At 45.8% G+C, this 15,697-nt stretch overlaps 3 protein-coding genes across 3 annotated transcripts; 1 reads left to right on the plus strand and 2 right to left on the minus strand.

Moving 5' to 3' along the window:
• Window positions 1–1,905: 1,905 nt before the first annotated feature.
• S100A12 (S100 calcium binding protein A12) lies at window positions 1,906–2,657 on the plus strand. Its single transcript, XM_056122788.1, has 2 exons — window positions 1,906–2,043; window positions 2,517–2,657. The coding sequence occupies exons 1-2, from the start codon at window positions 1,906–1,908 to the stop codon at window positions 2,655–2,657; spliced, it is 279 nt and encodes a 92-aa protein (XP_055978763.1).
• Window positions 2,658–6,878: 4,221 nt separating this feature from the next.
• On the minus strand, window positions 6,879–7,579 carry LOC130031856 (osteoclast-stimulating factor 1-like). Its single transcript, XM_056123385.1, has one exon. The coding sequence runs from the start codon at window positions 7,487–7,489 to the stop codon at window positions 6,974–6,976; it is 516 nt and encodes a 171-aa protein (XP_055979360.1). The 5' UTR covers window positions 7,490–7,579; the 3' UTR covers window positions 6,879–6,973.
• A 4,525-nt stretch (window positions 7,580–12,104) lies between these two features.
• Window positions 12,105–13,840, minus strand: S100A9 (S100 calcium binding protein A9). The gene is made up of 3 exons (XM_056123638.1): window positions 13,784–13,840; window positions 13,267–13,433; window positions 12,105–12,392 (listed from the first exon to the last, which is right to left on the minus strand). Exons 1-3 carry the CDS (start codon window positions 13,833–13,835, stop codon window positions 12,171–12,173), a joined length of 441 nt encoding a protein of 146 aa, XP_055979613.1. The 5' UTR covers window positions 13,836–13,840; the 3' UTR covers window positions 12,105–12,170.
• Between the last annotated feature and the right edge of the window lie 1,857 nt (window positions 13,841–15,697).

The following is a 15,697-nucleotide window of genomic DNA, read 5'->3' on the forward strand; positions in this document are numbered from 1 at the left end:
GATCAAACCTGGGTCAGCTGCATCAAATTAAGTGCCCTACTTGTTGTACACTTCAGCCCCAGTTTAGACAATTTCTAGAGCGGTTTAAATCTTATGGAAAAAAATAGTATGGACCATTTCCAAATATCTGCACCCAGTTCCCCTACAATCAACTATTTTTTTGGCATTTTGGGTTACACCTGGTAATTATCAGGGAATACTCCTGGCTCTGCACTCAGGAATTACTCCTGGCAATGCTCAGGGGACTATATGGTATGTCAGGGATCAGACCCCGGTCATCTGTATGCAAGGCAAATGCCCTATCTGCTGCACTATCACTATGGCCCCTAATTTCTTACTTCATACTTCTTAGAAGTATGGCACACTTGTTCATTTTGATTTTTGTGTTTTGCTTTATGAGCCACTGGAGCGATAGCACAGCGGTAGGGTGTTTGCCTTGCACGCGGCCAACATGGCTGACCCGAGTTCGATTCCTCCGCCCCTCTCGGAGAGCCTGGCAAGCTACCGAGAGTATTCGATATGTCAGACACAGTAACAACAAAGAATGGAGGCGTTACTGGGCCCGCTCGAGCAAATCGATGATCAACGGGAGGGCTTTATGAGCCACATTCAGTAGTGCTCAGGGGATATGCCTGACTGTGCTTGAGGGACCATGCCATGAAGGGGTCAAAACAGGGCTTCCCTCATGAAGATTGTGTACTCTGTCCATTGACCTATCTCTCTGGCCCCATATTTGTGAAAAATTAATGAATTTATCTTCATATTTTATTATGAACAAAAGGCTCATACTTTATTCAGATTTCATTTGTTTTGAAACATTATTTCTGTCCCAAGACTACATATTCACTTTGATTTTTAAAAAAAAAACAATCATTATATTTTCAGTTGAAATAGATAGTCAGAAAATAATTCCTCACAATCTTCTTTGTCAGACAGAAGAAACTATCCCCTTGGCTTTTCTTTGAGGAAGCAGGATACAGAGTTAAGCCTGAAACCTGAGCTTCATCTCACCACTGGGCAGGTGAATAAGGGTAAGATTCTGTTATGTCCTGAGCAGTGGTAATATATTTGAATATAGTCTTACCTGCTAAATCACAAAGTCATAGGTTTAAGACTTCTCTTGAGCAAGATAGTACTGTTCAACAGTGACTTCAAGATGAATCAGAGATGACTCTTTACTCATGGTTTAAAATGAAACCAAGGGTGTCTTATAAATACCTTCCCATCTCAATGTCCTGCACAAGCGTTAGCTTCTTACCACTTTCGTGCTCCTGTGTATTGACAGGTATTGTATTCTTTCTTTAGCGGGGCTTTCAGGTGCTCCAGAGGGTCGTGATGGCAGATAACCTCTGTATAGGTTGCTGGGAACCATGCTCTTCTTCCTGGGGCACTTCTGAGCAGAATTTACTTTGAACTTAAGGAGACTAGCTGTCACTATGCTAATAGATTCACTCTTAGGCCAAAGGGAAGACAAAGGGTGTGTGGGGTCAGGTGGGGTGGGATGCAGAAATCTGCAAAGGACCTAAAATATCAGTACTTGGGACAAGGAAACAGCCCAACTAAGGGTTCTTTCTAGGTGAGCCTAAGTGAGTGCTACCCTCTGAATTATAATCCTACAACATAGGGATAGAATATAAAATGCCATGGAAACTTAGGTTGGTGGGTATTTTTATTTTTCAGACTTTAGGTGATATTATGTTTTCTTCTCTCCCATCCTGGGCATGAAATGAAAATTTTACCAGGGATAAAGCATGGGGTAGAGAGAATAAAAAACAGACACAGTGAAGAGCGAGTCATCTCTTGTCTAAATTTTAGATATAGAAAGAGATGATAAGGAAGTAGATGATGGACAAGAGCTTCCCTAGACCTCCCTTGTCTCCTGCAGGTTAAGGTGAAGTTGGGAAGATGACAAAGTTGGAAGACTACCTGGAAGGAATCGTCAACATCTTCCACCAATACTCAGTCCGAGAGGGGCATGCTGACACTCTCACCAAAGGTGATCTGAGTAAGCTGATCAACCGGGAAATGGCGAACATCCTCAGGGTAAGTGATGCCCCTTTCAACTCAGACTTGGTTGCTCCCCTGCATTGTGAGTGATATGGGGCCCGAAAGTGGCAGTTAAACAAGGACTGAGGAAGGGCGGAACCCCATTAGCTCCCAAGGCTGGCCTCCCAACCTTCCCCCATGAAGCAGGGACTCCTATTCTCAGTAATTCACTTTGTCACCTCCTGTTCCACTCAACTCTACTCTGGACTAAGTTACTCATCTGTAAAGAGGACAGAGGATAGAGTGGATCAGTGAGCTGCATCCATGCTTCCAGGCCCAGATACATGTGAGTTCATGTCTAAGACAACTCACAATAGAGGTTGCTTCCATCTTTTGATTTGTCATGTTGACGTCTCCACCAAAACTTTGGTTAATGGGTGAGCCGTCCCTAAGCAGAAGTCTGAGGGATGCAAGTCACGGAGAAGGTAGAGAAGGAGTCTGAGTTTCCCATCTCTGCTCTTTCCTCCTAGCAATCCAAAGATCAAAATTCTATTGACAAAATATTCCAAGATCTGGATGCGGATCAAGATGGGCAGGTCAACTTTGAAGAGTTTGCAAACCTGGTGATCACTGTGCTACTGACAGCCCATGAAAATATACACAAGCCATAGGAAGCTCAGAGAGGCCTTTTCCTGCAATGTCCTCAAGACCTTCCCTTCTTCTCAACCAAACCCAAACTGGCTTTAGGAAAGTGAAAATTAATAAATGCATATTTTTGAAAAGTTCTTAAGTCTCCTTGAACATTTTTTTGTCTATGTCAATGATTCTAAAAGAGTGCCATACATCACCCCTACTCTTCTAACAGGAGCTATTTATATTGAGAGCCTGTTATCTATTGGTTCTTTTGCTGACCAAATATTTATTAAATGTCTAATATTTTTTCATTTTGTATTCATTCAAAAAATATTCACTGAGCGACTTTGAAATCAGAGGCCAAAGTCTCTGTCCTCTTGGGCATCAGAAAATATTAGAAAGAAAACATATAGACAATAACATAAAAATTAACAACATGTCATAAGATTTTGACATGCCATTAAAGATTTTGCTTATAGAAGTGAGCTTATAATTGGGGTACTTGGGACACTGGTGGAGGAAACTGGGTTCTGTAGTGGTTGGAATGATGTATAATTGAAAAGTAAGAGTAACATTATTATAAATCCAAGTACCTAAAGAGGCTAGAACGATAGCACAAGGGTAGGGCATTTGCCTTGCATGCAGCTGACCCAGGTTTGATTCCTTCATCCCCCTCGAAGAGCCTGGAAAGCAACTGAGAGTATCCCGCCCGCTCAGCAGAGCCTGGCAAGCTCCCCATGGCATATTCAATATGCCCAAAACAATAACAACAAGTATCACAATGAAGACGTTACTGGTGCCCGCTCGAGCAAATCAATGAACAACAGGACAGTACTACAGCGTTACCTAAATAAAAATGGTTTTAAAAATAATTACGTTTCACAATGATAGGTAATGATAAATGACATGAAAAAAGCTAACGTAGGGGGAGAAGGGGAAATAAAGGTATACTGGTTTAGGTATATTGATCAAGGGTGACACTTGAACAGAGATGCAACCCAGCTGGTTGGATGAATGGTGGGGTCCAGTCAGGCGAGGGTCCTCTAGGACTATATTCAGCAGTCTTGAGGAGGGTGGGAGAAATGATTTGCTATGGAACACAGAACCAATAAAGCAAGCATCTCAGCTGTTTGAGCTATCCCTTAAGCCCCTTAAGACTCACTTCTTAGCTGGATATGACCTAGAGGCAAACTTTGATCACTGCAATGCCTGTGTCATCCTTGCTGAAACCCAGAGCACAGCATTTCTCAGGGACCCGTTGGTGACTGTCTGGAAACCTAGTCACTATTGTTTTGTTGGAACTAAGTTGCTGTTTTCTCAAAGTCTGATAGAGCAGATGATATAAGCCATACATAAGCCACCGGTGGTGTTGGTGGCTGTGGAAAGTGTGCAGGGTGGGCTCCATTGGGCTCTGTCCAGTGTCACAGGGGTATAGGGGTTCGCTGGGGAGGCAGCATCCTCCCCAAGGTCCTGGCAATACCAGAAGTCAAGACCGGGAATTAATTAGGGTATTAATTCTCAATACCCTCAGCCATTGCACTCTTTCCCTCTGTGATGATCTCCTTCCATGGCTACGAGCCTTGGCAGGTGATAAACTTCTTTTTTTGAGAGGGTCAGATTCCTGCTTACAGTGACCCTTAGTCATTTCTCAAAGGCCAACTCCTCCCTGGAAGCCCCCCAACTACCAGGACTACATCTCACCACAGTGACCGAGAGAGTTTAAGACTACATGTGAGAAAAATACTCAGAGAAAATATAGGAAGGGGAAAGACAAAGGGCATGAAAAGGAGGGCAGGCTGGGTAAGGAAGGGAAGGAGGATCAAAATGAATTGAAGCCACAGCTGCCCATACCCTCCATGCCTACCTGGGGGTATGGCAACAAATCCTCCCTCACCGCACAACCCACTGGCGACAATTCTAGATTTCTGAGCAAAAAATTGGGATGAATGCCCAGAGAAAATGGAAAGCCTGGACCTCTCTCATGAAGGAGCTCCCACCCTTTCACCCCTGCCTGTCAGGTGGGAGAGGGCTTTGAAGACTCCAAGCAGAGGACTGTCTAAATTTTTGAGGTAGAGAAATTATTTCAAAGGCAACAGGGTTTGAGCAACCAGATGTTTCTGCCTTTCCGTCCCTTTGGTAACTGGAATGTCCAAACCCTTGACTTGGGTCTTTCCAAATTACAAGTTTTCAGTCACTGATGAGAAGGGGCTGGTCCTGAGGTAAAGTTGACTTCAAGCTGGGCTTGTGACAGGGTTGTGTCATATTGCCTCACCGGGCTGGTGAAAGCTGAGGCTTTTCTCCCCTGCAAGATCTTGGGAAACAGCACATAAATATCATCTTTATCCTCAGGGGTATGGGTCACACATTCCTGGCACAGATGGGGGTGGGGAGTTTTAATGATCTTCTCATCAGCACTAGCCTGGTCATCTTGGCAGTTTTCTCATAAGCCTCACATCTGTGGTCTCATTTCTGATAGTTCCCAAACCCATGCCAAATACCACAGATAGGCTTTTTCCAGAATATAGTTGTAGATGGTAGTTGAACCATGTGGAGGTTAGGAATGCCAACTGGCATGCAGTTGAAACGCACGTTTAGATTTTGACTCAACAGAAACTAAGCTACTAATGCTTCCTGTGAACTAGAAACTTCCTGGTGATAAAATAGGTATTGGCACATTTTGTGTGATATAGGCAACATCTACTGTATTCTTATAACAGCAAATTTGAGGAAAGAAAAATTAAGAAAAATAAGGAAGATAAAATACATCTGGAGCTTTTACCGTATTGATTGCTATTGTCTGGGAATATGGTCTTTTGACAAAGTGAATCTTGTCTGCCAGTGCCTATATCAATGTTGTGTTCTAGGATACAAACATTATAAAAATGCAAAGATGATGTGAAAACTCGAGGATATGAAGATTCGTGTGTTGATGGCACTTATTGGAAAGCTTCTGTGTACACGTGTGCCAGACTTCAGCAGCATGCTGTTAGAAGGGGCTGCTGTGAAAATCACATGCAAGATCTTCCTTCCACATAAAGCGTCAGCGATATGGCCCAGATCCAGTCTGCTCTTCCCCACATCTTCCCTTCTCCTTCTCACACATCCTCCATCCTCATTCCTCCTCAAATTTCATTCTGCTCACTTCCTGGCCTTACCTGGCCACAATACTCTCCTCCTTCAGAAGTATCTGCATGAGGTTATGATATTAATACACAAAAATACATTACAATCCTGTGTGCAAATAATAAACTAGATGGAAAAGAAATTTAAAAGACTATTTCTTTCAATATCAGTGTCTCAAACTTTAAGTGCCTAGGAATTAGTTTAACAAGGGAGGTGAAAGACTTAAGCAGTGAAAACTATAAATCACTGCTAAGGGAAATACAGGAGAATACCAGGAAATGAAAAGACATTCCCCTGTAATGTTGTCAAAATAACCATCCTACTCATGTTATACTTGTACAGATACTGTATATACATGGTTATACTTATACAGATTCCATGCAATAACTCTAATGAATTTAAAATTTCAATGACTTTTTTTCAAAGACTTGGAACAAACTCTACTAAAATTTTTATGTGACATAAAACTCTGAATAGCTAGAGCAAAGAAAAAAAAGAAGATGGGAGACATGACATTTCCTAATTTTAAACTATTCTACAAAGCTATAATCAAACACTCCATGGTACTGAAGTAAAGATAAACCCAAACACCAATAGAACAGAATTGAGAGTCCTGAGTTAAACCCCCAGATTTATAGAGAGTTAATCTATGACAAAGGAGCTGTTTTATAAAGTGGAGTAAAGAAAATCTCTTCAATGAATAATGGTGGGAAGCAGGATAGCCACACACTTTTTTTTTACCATCACTGAAAATGTTTATTTTTGTCAAAACAGCTGACAATTTTGTGTTAATTCTTCTGATTCATTATTACAACAAGCATTTGTCCCTTTGGGAAGGGAGAAATAGGTTTACACAAAATAGGTCTTCTTGAGGTAAAGAATTATAACTAAAAATCCACACCCACTTTTAAAAGAAAAACCTTAAATTTCTTTAGCTTGATAAATAGACATAAATCTCTTATAGTCCTATGCTGGAGAACAAGAATGTACTGTGGTTTGCAAAGTAACCATGGCCCAAGGTGACCAGCACTTAAGGTAAATTGAAAGTAGAAACTATGAACAATGAATTTACAGGTTCCATTCAAACACAGGGAAATTCTGTCACACTCATATAGAATACTTTTCTTTTTTTTTTTTTTTTAATTTACCAACACTATTTTCTTCTCGCAAAGGCAAGCTTCGGAAAGGCAAAAGCAACAGAATTTTGAGATCTCCATGCTCTGGCAGGGAATTAATCAGAGTCTTCATCATCAAGATAGTCCTCTGCATTGCTTAATGTTCGAACTGCATCTGCTCCCTGCTTCTTCTTCAGGAGAGATGCACTGACCGCGTTAGTGGCCATGTCCAGAGCCAGCTTCTTCTCGTTGTTTCTTAAGTCTATTCTAGCACCTTTTTCCAGAAGCAACTGGACAATATCCACATAGCCCTTCCAGGCAGGTGCATTCAAAGCTGTTTCTCCCAACTTATTCTGCTGGTTCAATTCAATGTTTGGTTGAGTCAACAGTATTTCGGCTATATCTTTGTGACCCCTGAGGCTAGCCCAGTACAGGGCCGTGCTCCCTGCTTTGTCTAAGCCGTTGACCCCAACTCGGTTGTTCAAACACTCTCTCAACCAGCTCAAATTGCCTCTTTTTGCAGCTTCATGCAGTGGATTGTCAATAGACTCTGCCTGCTCTGCCACATAGTTGCTTGGGATTACTCCAGTCCTGCCTTTGGAAGTACCTTTCCACCAGTTGGTATCACTCATGTCAGTAATGTAGATAATATCACCTTATTCGAAGCATAATTCATCTGAAGTACTGGGTTCAAATGTGTACAGAGCTCTGAACACCTTAACTGGCCCCAACACACGAAAAGCTCACGATGTGAGAGCCGCGATGCTCCCGGTCCTGCGCGTCCCCCTGGCACGCTCGCTCCCCCCCCCTCCCCCGCCACGGGCCGGTGCCCACCTGCCTGTGCTGGCCACGGACACACTGGCCCGCCCTGCTGCCTCCCCGCAGCTGAGCGCCCCGCTGCCCCTAGCTACACACTTTTAATAAAAAAGAATTGCTTTAGCTATTCGTGGGGACTTATTGTTCCATATGAATTTCAGGATTGTTTGCTCCATTTCTTTGAAGAATGTCATGGGTATCCTTATAGGGATTGAATTTGTACAATGCTTTGGGAAGTATTGCCATTTTGACAATGTTAATTCTCCCAACCCATGAGCAGGGGATATCTTTCCATTTTCTCATGTCCTCTTTTATTTCCTGAAGTAGCGTTTTGTAGTTTTCTTTGTACAGGTCCTTTACTTCCTTAGTTAAGCTGATTCCTAGGTACTTGATTTTCTGGGGTACAATTGTGAACGGGATTGTTTTTTTCATGTCACTTTCTTCTCTCTCACTGTTTGTGTATAGGAAGGCCATGGACTTTTGGGTATTGATTTTATAGCCTGCAACTTTAGTTGAAGCGACATCTGCACTTGTTTGTTCATTGCAGCACTCTTTACAATAGCCAGAATCTGGAAAAAACCTGAGTCCCCGAGAACAGATGACTGGTTAAAGAAACTTTGGTACAGCTACACAATGGAGTACTATGTAGCTGTTAGAAAAGATGAAGTCATGAAATTTACATACAAGTGGTACTACATGAAAAGTATAATGCTAAAGTGAAATGAGTCAGAAAGAGAGGGACAGACATAAAAAGATTGCATTCATCTGGTGGACATAAAGTAACAAAATAGGAGATTAATACCCCAGAATAGCCGAGATAAGTACCAGGAAGATTACTCCATGGTTTAGAGGCCAGCTGGGCATGCTAGGGGAAAAGGCAGCTCAGATAGAGAAGGGAGCACTAAATAAAGGGTGTTTGGAGGATCCTCCCAGGATGGGAGATGCATATTGAAAGTAGACTATAGACTGAACATGATTGCCATTTAATGCCTCTCTTGCAAACCACAGAACCCAAAAGGAGAGAGAGAACAAAAGGGAATGCCCTACCACAGAGGCAGAGTGGGATGGGGGAGCTGGGGGTGGGAGGGAAACTGGAATCCATGGTGGTGGAAAATGGGCACTGGTGGAGGGATGGGTATTTGATCATTGTATAATCAAAACCCAAGCACAAAAATTTGTAAGTCTACAACTGTACCTCATGGTGTTTCATTAATAAAATTTTTTTTAAAAAATAAAGAAAAGAAATCAGAAATCAGAACCTTACCTCACAAATGTGAACTTAAACTAGATCCAAAACCTTAAGATTAGACCAGAGTCCTTAAAATATAATGAAGTAAATATTGATAGAACTCTCAAAAAATTGACCATAGCGGTACTTCAATGAGAGGAAACAGAAGCAATGACAAAAACAAAAATAAACTAAGGATAAAGAGAGCTACATCAAATTAAAAAAGCTTCCACACAACAAAAGAAACTCAAGCTATAATTTAAAAAAGACGCCTTACTGAGTGGGAGAAAATATTTGCACATAGTGCATCAGAAAGGGTTGATATTCAAGATCTATAAAACACTTGCAAAGATCAACAACAACAGCAACAACAAAAACCCAGCAGCCCCATCCAAAAATGCAAAGAGGAAATGAACACTTACCCAAGGAAAGCCTACAGATGTCCACTATGCATATAACAAAGTGTTCATCACTCATGATTAGTAAAATGTAAATCAAAAAAGCATTTATATAATACCTCATACCGGTGGGAATACCATATATCAGAAGTCTGAAAATAGCAAGTGTTGGTGGAGTTGTGATGAGAAAGGAACAATCACCCACTGTTGACATCTATGGGAAGTTGAATATCTACTGTTCAACTTCTATGGAAAGCAATGTATAGATCTCTCAAAAAAATAGGAGTTTTTTGAGAGATCTCCCATACAACTCAGTAATAGAAGTTCTTGGCATCTATCCCAAAAGCAAGTCAAAACACCCTACTAAATTAAAAGAATATATGCAAACTTAGTTTTATTGCAGCACTAAGCACAAAAGCCAAGATATGGAAACAACCCAAAGTGATCAATAAGTGAGGCATGTACACAAATGGGATACTAAGTAGCTCTAAAAAAACCAAAATCATGCACTTTGCTGCAACATAGTTGCAACTAGAGGATGTTGTGCTGAGTGAAGTCAGTCATAAGGAAATGGATAAATAAAAATCTCTCTCATATGTGGGCCTGAAAGATACACAGCAAAGTAGTAACAAAGGGCCAAAAACAACACAAGAGACCTGATGCACAGAACTAAGTTGGTGGTGGGGGTGAGTGCTGAAAGGAAGGGGCATTGGGGACCTGGGTGGGAGGGAGTGTACACTAGTGATGGGTTTGGTGTCGGAAAGGTAGGCATGGAAAACTATTGTTAACATTATTGTGAGTTACAGATCCTCAATCAATTTTTTTCAGATCACAGATCACAGATCATCCTGTTATTCGTCGATTGCCTCGAGCAGGCCCCAGTAACGTCTCCTTCATCCTGGCCCTGAGGTTATATTCAAGGCTCTTTAGGAGAATGAGACCCATCATTGTTACTGGTATTTGGCATATTGGGTATGCCACGGGGAGTTTTCCAGACTCTGCTGTGTGGGCAGGCTACATTCGGTAGCCTGCCAGTTTGTCAAAGTAGGAATGAGATGTCATAATAAGATATTGCATGGCCGCAAGTGCGGCCGCGCGGTTCCGGGAGCTGGTTTTTATAGTCTCAGAGTCTTGGCCGCTGCCAAGGCCAATTTTTTTAAATGAGAAAAAAATTAAAATTACCTGCATGTTTGTCAGAATTCAGACCCCCCAATGCCCACCCTGGTTCTTCTTCCTCTGTGCCAAGTTGCATTTAGAGAGCTGACCCCTCCCAAATCTGAGGGTGGAGCATCTTGGACTCTTAGGCCCACAAGGCAGGCAGGGAAGTACTGGAGTGTTTGAACTTTGCACCAGAAGCTTCTCAGCTTGGAGCTGGAAACAACTTCACTCCCTTACCTGAGATTCCCCAAATCCCTGTGCCACTGTAGGCCCTTAGCTCTGGGGTCCGCAAGGTTAGGTACAGTAGGTCTGGAGTCATGGGGAGCACATGCAAACACCTGCTTCCTTCTTCATACTCTGTGCTCGGCAAGGAGCAGACGTCTGTCAATGGCAGGAGGCAGTGCTTCATCCCTAAACAGTCTTTTTTTTTTCTTTTACTGGCTATGACCCACAGTAAGGTGCATTTTTTTTCTTTATAATTTTTGTTTTTTTAAATTTTTATTGAATCACTGTGAGATAGAGCATTACAAAGCTGTTCATTATTAGATTTCAGTCAGACAACGATCCCTGAACAATCTTGATCAACTCTACCACTGCAAGACCTAAAATTAGTCTCTTTTCACTCTGTATCTCATTTTCTTCATTAACAACCAGGGGAAGAGGTTATAGCTCTTTCCCCCGCTCTTCCAAAACCCCACGAAGACAGATCCTTTTGTCTGCTGGAAATACAGGGCACTGGCAATGCATCTACCCTGGGCTGCGGCTTGAAGAAGACCTCAGTCTGGTATAACCTTGGAAAGGGATTTGATGGCAACACTCTCAGACTGGATGGAGGGACAGATGCACAGAAGTCGCTATGGTGTGCCTGTCACAAGCAAGGGGCACTAGACACCCCTCTGAGTGGGGAGCAGACGTTCCTAGGAAGCCGCTGGACAGTGGGTTCTGCAGAGCCTGGCAGCAGTGCCGGGGTCTGGAAGAATCTGAGAACCCCCAGAAAGCTCAGTTTGGCCCCCAAAGCTCAGCTTCAAACTCTTCCTCTTCAGGACCCTCTGCAGTATAGCCTCAGCTTCTGAACTGAAGGGGGGCTGCCCCCTCCTGCAGCAGAGCGACCTGACTCACGCACCCTGCAGTCGGTGGGGCCTGGGCTGCGCTCCCAGCTTTGCCCACATGCACCCCTTCCCCAGGGCCCGTGGGAGTACCCCAGGTCTGTTCAGACTCACCCCTCCTCTCATGGGCCCAGATGAAGTTGGTGAGTACTTAACCCCCAAGTTGTCTTTGTTCCCACTGTCCAAACCCTGTGCCTCCTCCCACATTCCCTGTCTGTTTTCTCTTCTAGATCCTCTAAAGGATTAAGATTAGACTGAGAAAGAGAAGGCTGGGCACACCCAGGAGAAGGAATCCCCCCTGCTTGCATAATATGGTGACAAGGGCTGATATGACAGGTTCAAGGAAGGTGCCGAGCCCTGAGTTAGAGGACAGGTCATGGACAGGGAGGGAGCCATGGATTCTCGCTGTGTGGTTTCTGAATGAAGGGGACAGCCAAGGGACGTCCAGGCCCCAGAGGGGACAGGCTGGGAAGGAGAAGAAGAAGGACACAGGGAACTGACTTGGAGGAGACTTTATTTTGACCCCCATCACTCGACCCCCAGCCCACAACTAAGGCACAGGGCAGGTGGTCCTGGAGCCCCGGTTGAGCAGGACCGTGGTTCCTGATTAGTGGCAATGGCCACGTCCATGGCCTGGACGCCCCTCCCCAAGCCCTGGCCCATGGCTGTGGCCAGGCCCTTTCGGGGTGTGCTTGTGCATCTCCTCATGGGAGGCGACGACCAACTTTGCCACCAGCATGGTGAACTCCTCAAAGCTCAGCTGCTTGTCTGCGTTCGTGTCCAGGTCCTCCATGATGTCTTTGAGGGCGGCCTCATCCCTGTTCTTTTGCTGCAGGCAAGGGACAGAGGAAGTCAGGACGTGCTGCAGCCAAAGCCCAGCCAGCAAAGGCATGAGAACCCTGACCTCTGAGCTTCGGTTCAAAGATAGAAATGACCCCTGACTGCGTGTGCAGTCTGCAGCAGGGACTGAGTGTGTGTCCCTCGTCCCCGTCTCACCTTCTGCTTGATTCTAAGTGAAGCTCAGAGCTCTGGCTCTCTCCACTTTACAGAAAAGAACCGAGGCCAGAGACTTGCACGAGGTCATGCAATTAAGAGCGGGCAGTATTCCTGCCCCCTGAGTGCTCGGCAGGAACAGGGAAGAGCCGTGTCTTCCTGGGTGACGGGAGGCATATGGGAGGGGAAAGCTCTTAGGAAGGGCATCATGTTTTCACAGGTGATGAAGCTTAGGAGCTCAAGAGAGAAAATACTAATTCCCAGCAGAGCCCTTCTCTGCAACCTGTCACTGCCTCTCCCTTGCTCGGAGGTTGCTGAAGAGTGACACTCGGCCTTTGGGGGGGGCCCTTTGGAACACGGGGTGGCAGTGATCCCAAGAGAAGACCAAGTAGTGTGCCTGCACTAGAGACCACAGAATCTTGGAGGAGGGGACCTAGGAAGCCAGGGCAGCCGTGAGGGGCTGGAAGACCCAGGAGGGGTAGAAGGGACCACCCCCCTTCACCCTACTCAAGCTTTAGCTGCCTGGCTCACCACCCATCCCCATCCTTTCCTCTCTCCTGCATTTTCCATGACAGACATGCCAGGTTGGGTGGGACCCTCAGGGCTAGGTTGGAGGGTCTAGAATCTTCTCCTTGACCATTGCATGCTGCAGCCCCTCCTCAAGCAGACCAAACTGCACGTCCAGCTCTGTGTATGGAGCTGTGCCTTACCTTGAGGAAGTTCGGCAGCTCCTTTTTGATCAGGTCCTTGAATTCAGCGTAATTCAGGGTGTCCGGGTGCTTCAGCCTGGTGGAGTACTGATGGAAGGTGTTGATGATGGTCTCTATGCTGGTCTCGATCCGCGACGCCATGCCGACTGCTGTCTCTGTGCACCTGTCTGAGCAGCAGAGAAGCTGGGATCAGTCTCCTGGCACAAGGAAAGACCCTCACACTGCCACGGCCCCTTCTCAGGGATGCCAGCTACCAAGCAGGGGAGGTGGGGAATAAAAAACCAATGCCTGCTGCACCACACCCAAGTCAGAAACAGTTTTTGAAGTATTTGGAGCGTGACAACAGGCAAAAGAATGCTTGAGATGGGAAACTCCAGCAGGAGCTGAGGTGGGAAGTGGAGTGCGTGGGTCAGTCCAGATGAGGCCTGAAAGGAAGTCTTGTTGGGGGAGGAAAGTCAGGGTGAGAAGACAGAGCCACAGACCGGCTCCAGCCTGGGCAAGGTAGCAGCTCACTTACCCAAACCAAGGAGCCACGCAGGGGGATGGCCATGGTGCTGCGAGCCCAGCATTTATAGACAGCCCATCTGAATATTGCCTCACAGAAAGCAGTGTGGCAACGGGAGCTGGGCTGGCGCTGCCAGGAAGCAGGCGGGAGTGGGACAGGAAGTGTTCACAGAGCACTTCTGTCTCTTTTATGAAATTCCCAGCTCAGGCCCTGCAGCTAGTTCTTGAGGAAGCTGGTAGGTTAGTTCCCTTTCCTTCTCCCTCTACCTGCCCTCCTAGACAGGTCCACTTCCTGCTCCCCACCCGGAGCCTCTGACCCTGCCTTTGAGGGTGGGGGAAGAGGGTGGGGACACCCCTGGAGCGGGACCTGAGGACCCTGATGCCCAGATGATGTGTCAGGTCTGTTGGTGGCAGCGATGGCCAGAGCCTCCTGGGCTTAGGGTGTGAGTCCAGGTGAGAGGGACCCTCCCAGGAGATCACCCCTGTGGTGCCTGTGAGCAGTGAGGCTCAGGGAGTGACTATGTGCCTGACTCTGAGAGGCGTGAGGTCCTCGGAAGCACATGTCTGCAGGGACCCGGCTTCTCCCACTCCCCGCCACCTCCTGAGCCACAGCTCTTGCAGGCTAGAGGAAACTCTTTCCTGAAGCTCTCTGTGGAGAGACCTGTGCTGCCTCACTCCCTCACCCCCCAGGAAGACCCCTGAACACAGCACATAGAATCCTGGGAGTGGCTCCCCAAAGCTAGACCCAATCCGTGTATCCCCCAAATTGTGTTTTTGGTGCACTTACCCCAGGAGTACCCTAGCAACCTCCTGCCTCTGTCAGATACCAGCGTCTCCAGGAAGCCTACTCTGCTTTCTCATTTGGAATTCCTCTCTTCCTTCCCACATTTGCTCCAGCCCTTCCTCCTCTGCTTTCAGCTTATTTGCATGCTTTACTTTCAAGGATACTTGATGTCAGGCAGCCCTGACTCTTGCTCACATGTCCTCTAGCACAGAGCCCAGGACCAGCCCAGGAGACACCCTCACCTTCGAGAACAAGCCGTGTGATGTCCCTGCGGGCTCCTGCTCCTTGGCCCAGAAGCCCCAAATGAAGTCCTATGGTGGTCACCTTACCGTGACCTCTCCTCTCCTTCAAGGAGGATGTTTCTCTTCCACCCCCACAGTCCTGTGGCCCAGTCTCTCCCTGAGCTTCCCTTAGTGCCCAGTCTCTCCTGATTCATGACAGTCCCTCTCAGATCCCCTCCAGCTCCCAAGTGACCCACAGCTTGGAACTGAAAATATCAATTGTGAAACTGGTTAAAACTTCAGACCTGGGTTAATAATCCGGGGTACATTGACGGGGGGCAGGTTATCCCAGTGCACACCATAATGCAAACCATAATGCACAAAAGGCGAGAGAAAGAGAAAAAGTGCCTGCCACAGAGGCAGACTGCAGGGGGAGAGGAGGGAGGAGAAAATGGTAGAGAGGTGGCCTAGCATTTGGTAGGGAAACTGGAACATTGGTAGTGGTAAATGTACACTGCTGGAGGGATGGGTGTTGGAACATTGTATGACTGAATACCAAACAGGAACAGTTTTGTAATGGTCTATCTCACAGTGATTCAATTTAAAAAGAAGAAAGGTTCAAGCCTGGGTCCAGGGAGATAGTATAGCAGATAAGGAGCTTGTCTTGGACATGGTTAACCTGGGTTTGATCCATGTCACCCTTTGTAGTCCCCTGCACCGCCAGGAGTGACTCCCTCTCGCCACCCCATATAATTCCCTGAGCACCGCCAGGAGTAAGCCCTGAGCACCACCAGGTGTGACTCCAAAACAAACAAACAAAACAACCTTAGGACAGAAGTCCAGGGATGTAGCTCAGTGGTACAGCACTTTCCGCACATGCCAGAATTATAAGGTTTGATCCCCAGCACCAAAAAAATAAAAA

The sequence above is a fragment of the Sorex fumeus genome, unplaced genomic scaffold (genome assembly GCF_029834395.1).
Source record: "Sorex fumeus unplaced genomic scaffold, SorFum_2.1 ptg000047l, whole genome shotgun sequence".
Classification (NCBI taxonomy): Eukaryota; Metazoa; Chordata; class Mammalia; order Eulipotyphla; family Soricidae; genus Sorex; species Sorex fumeus.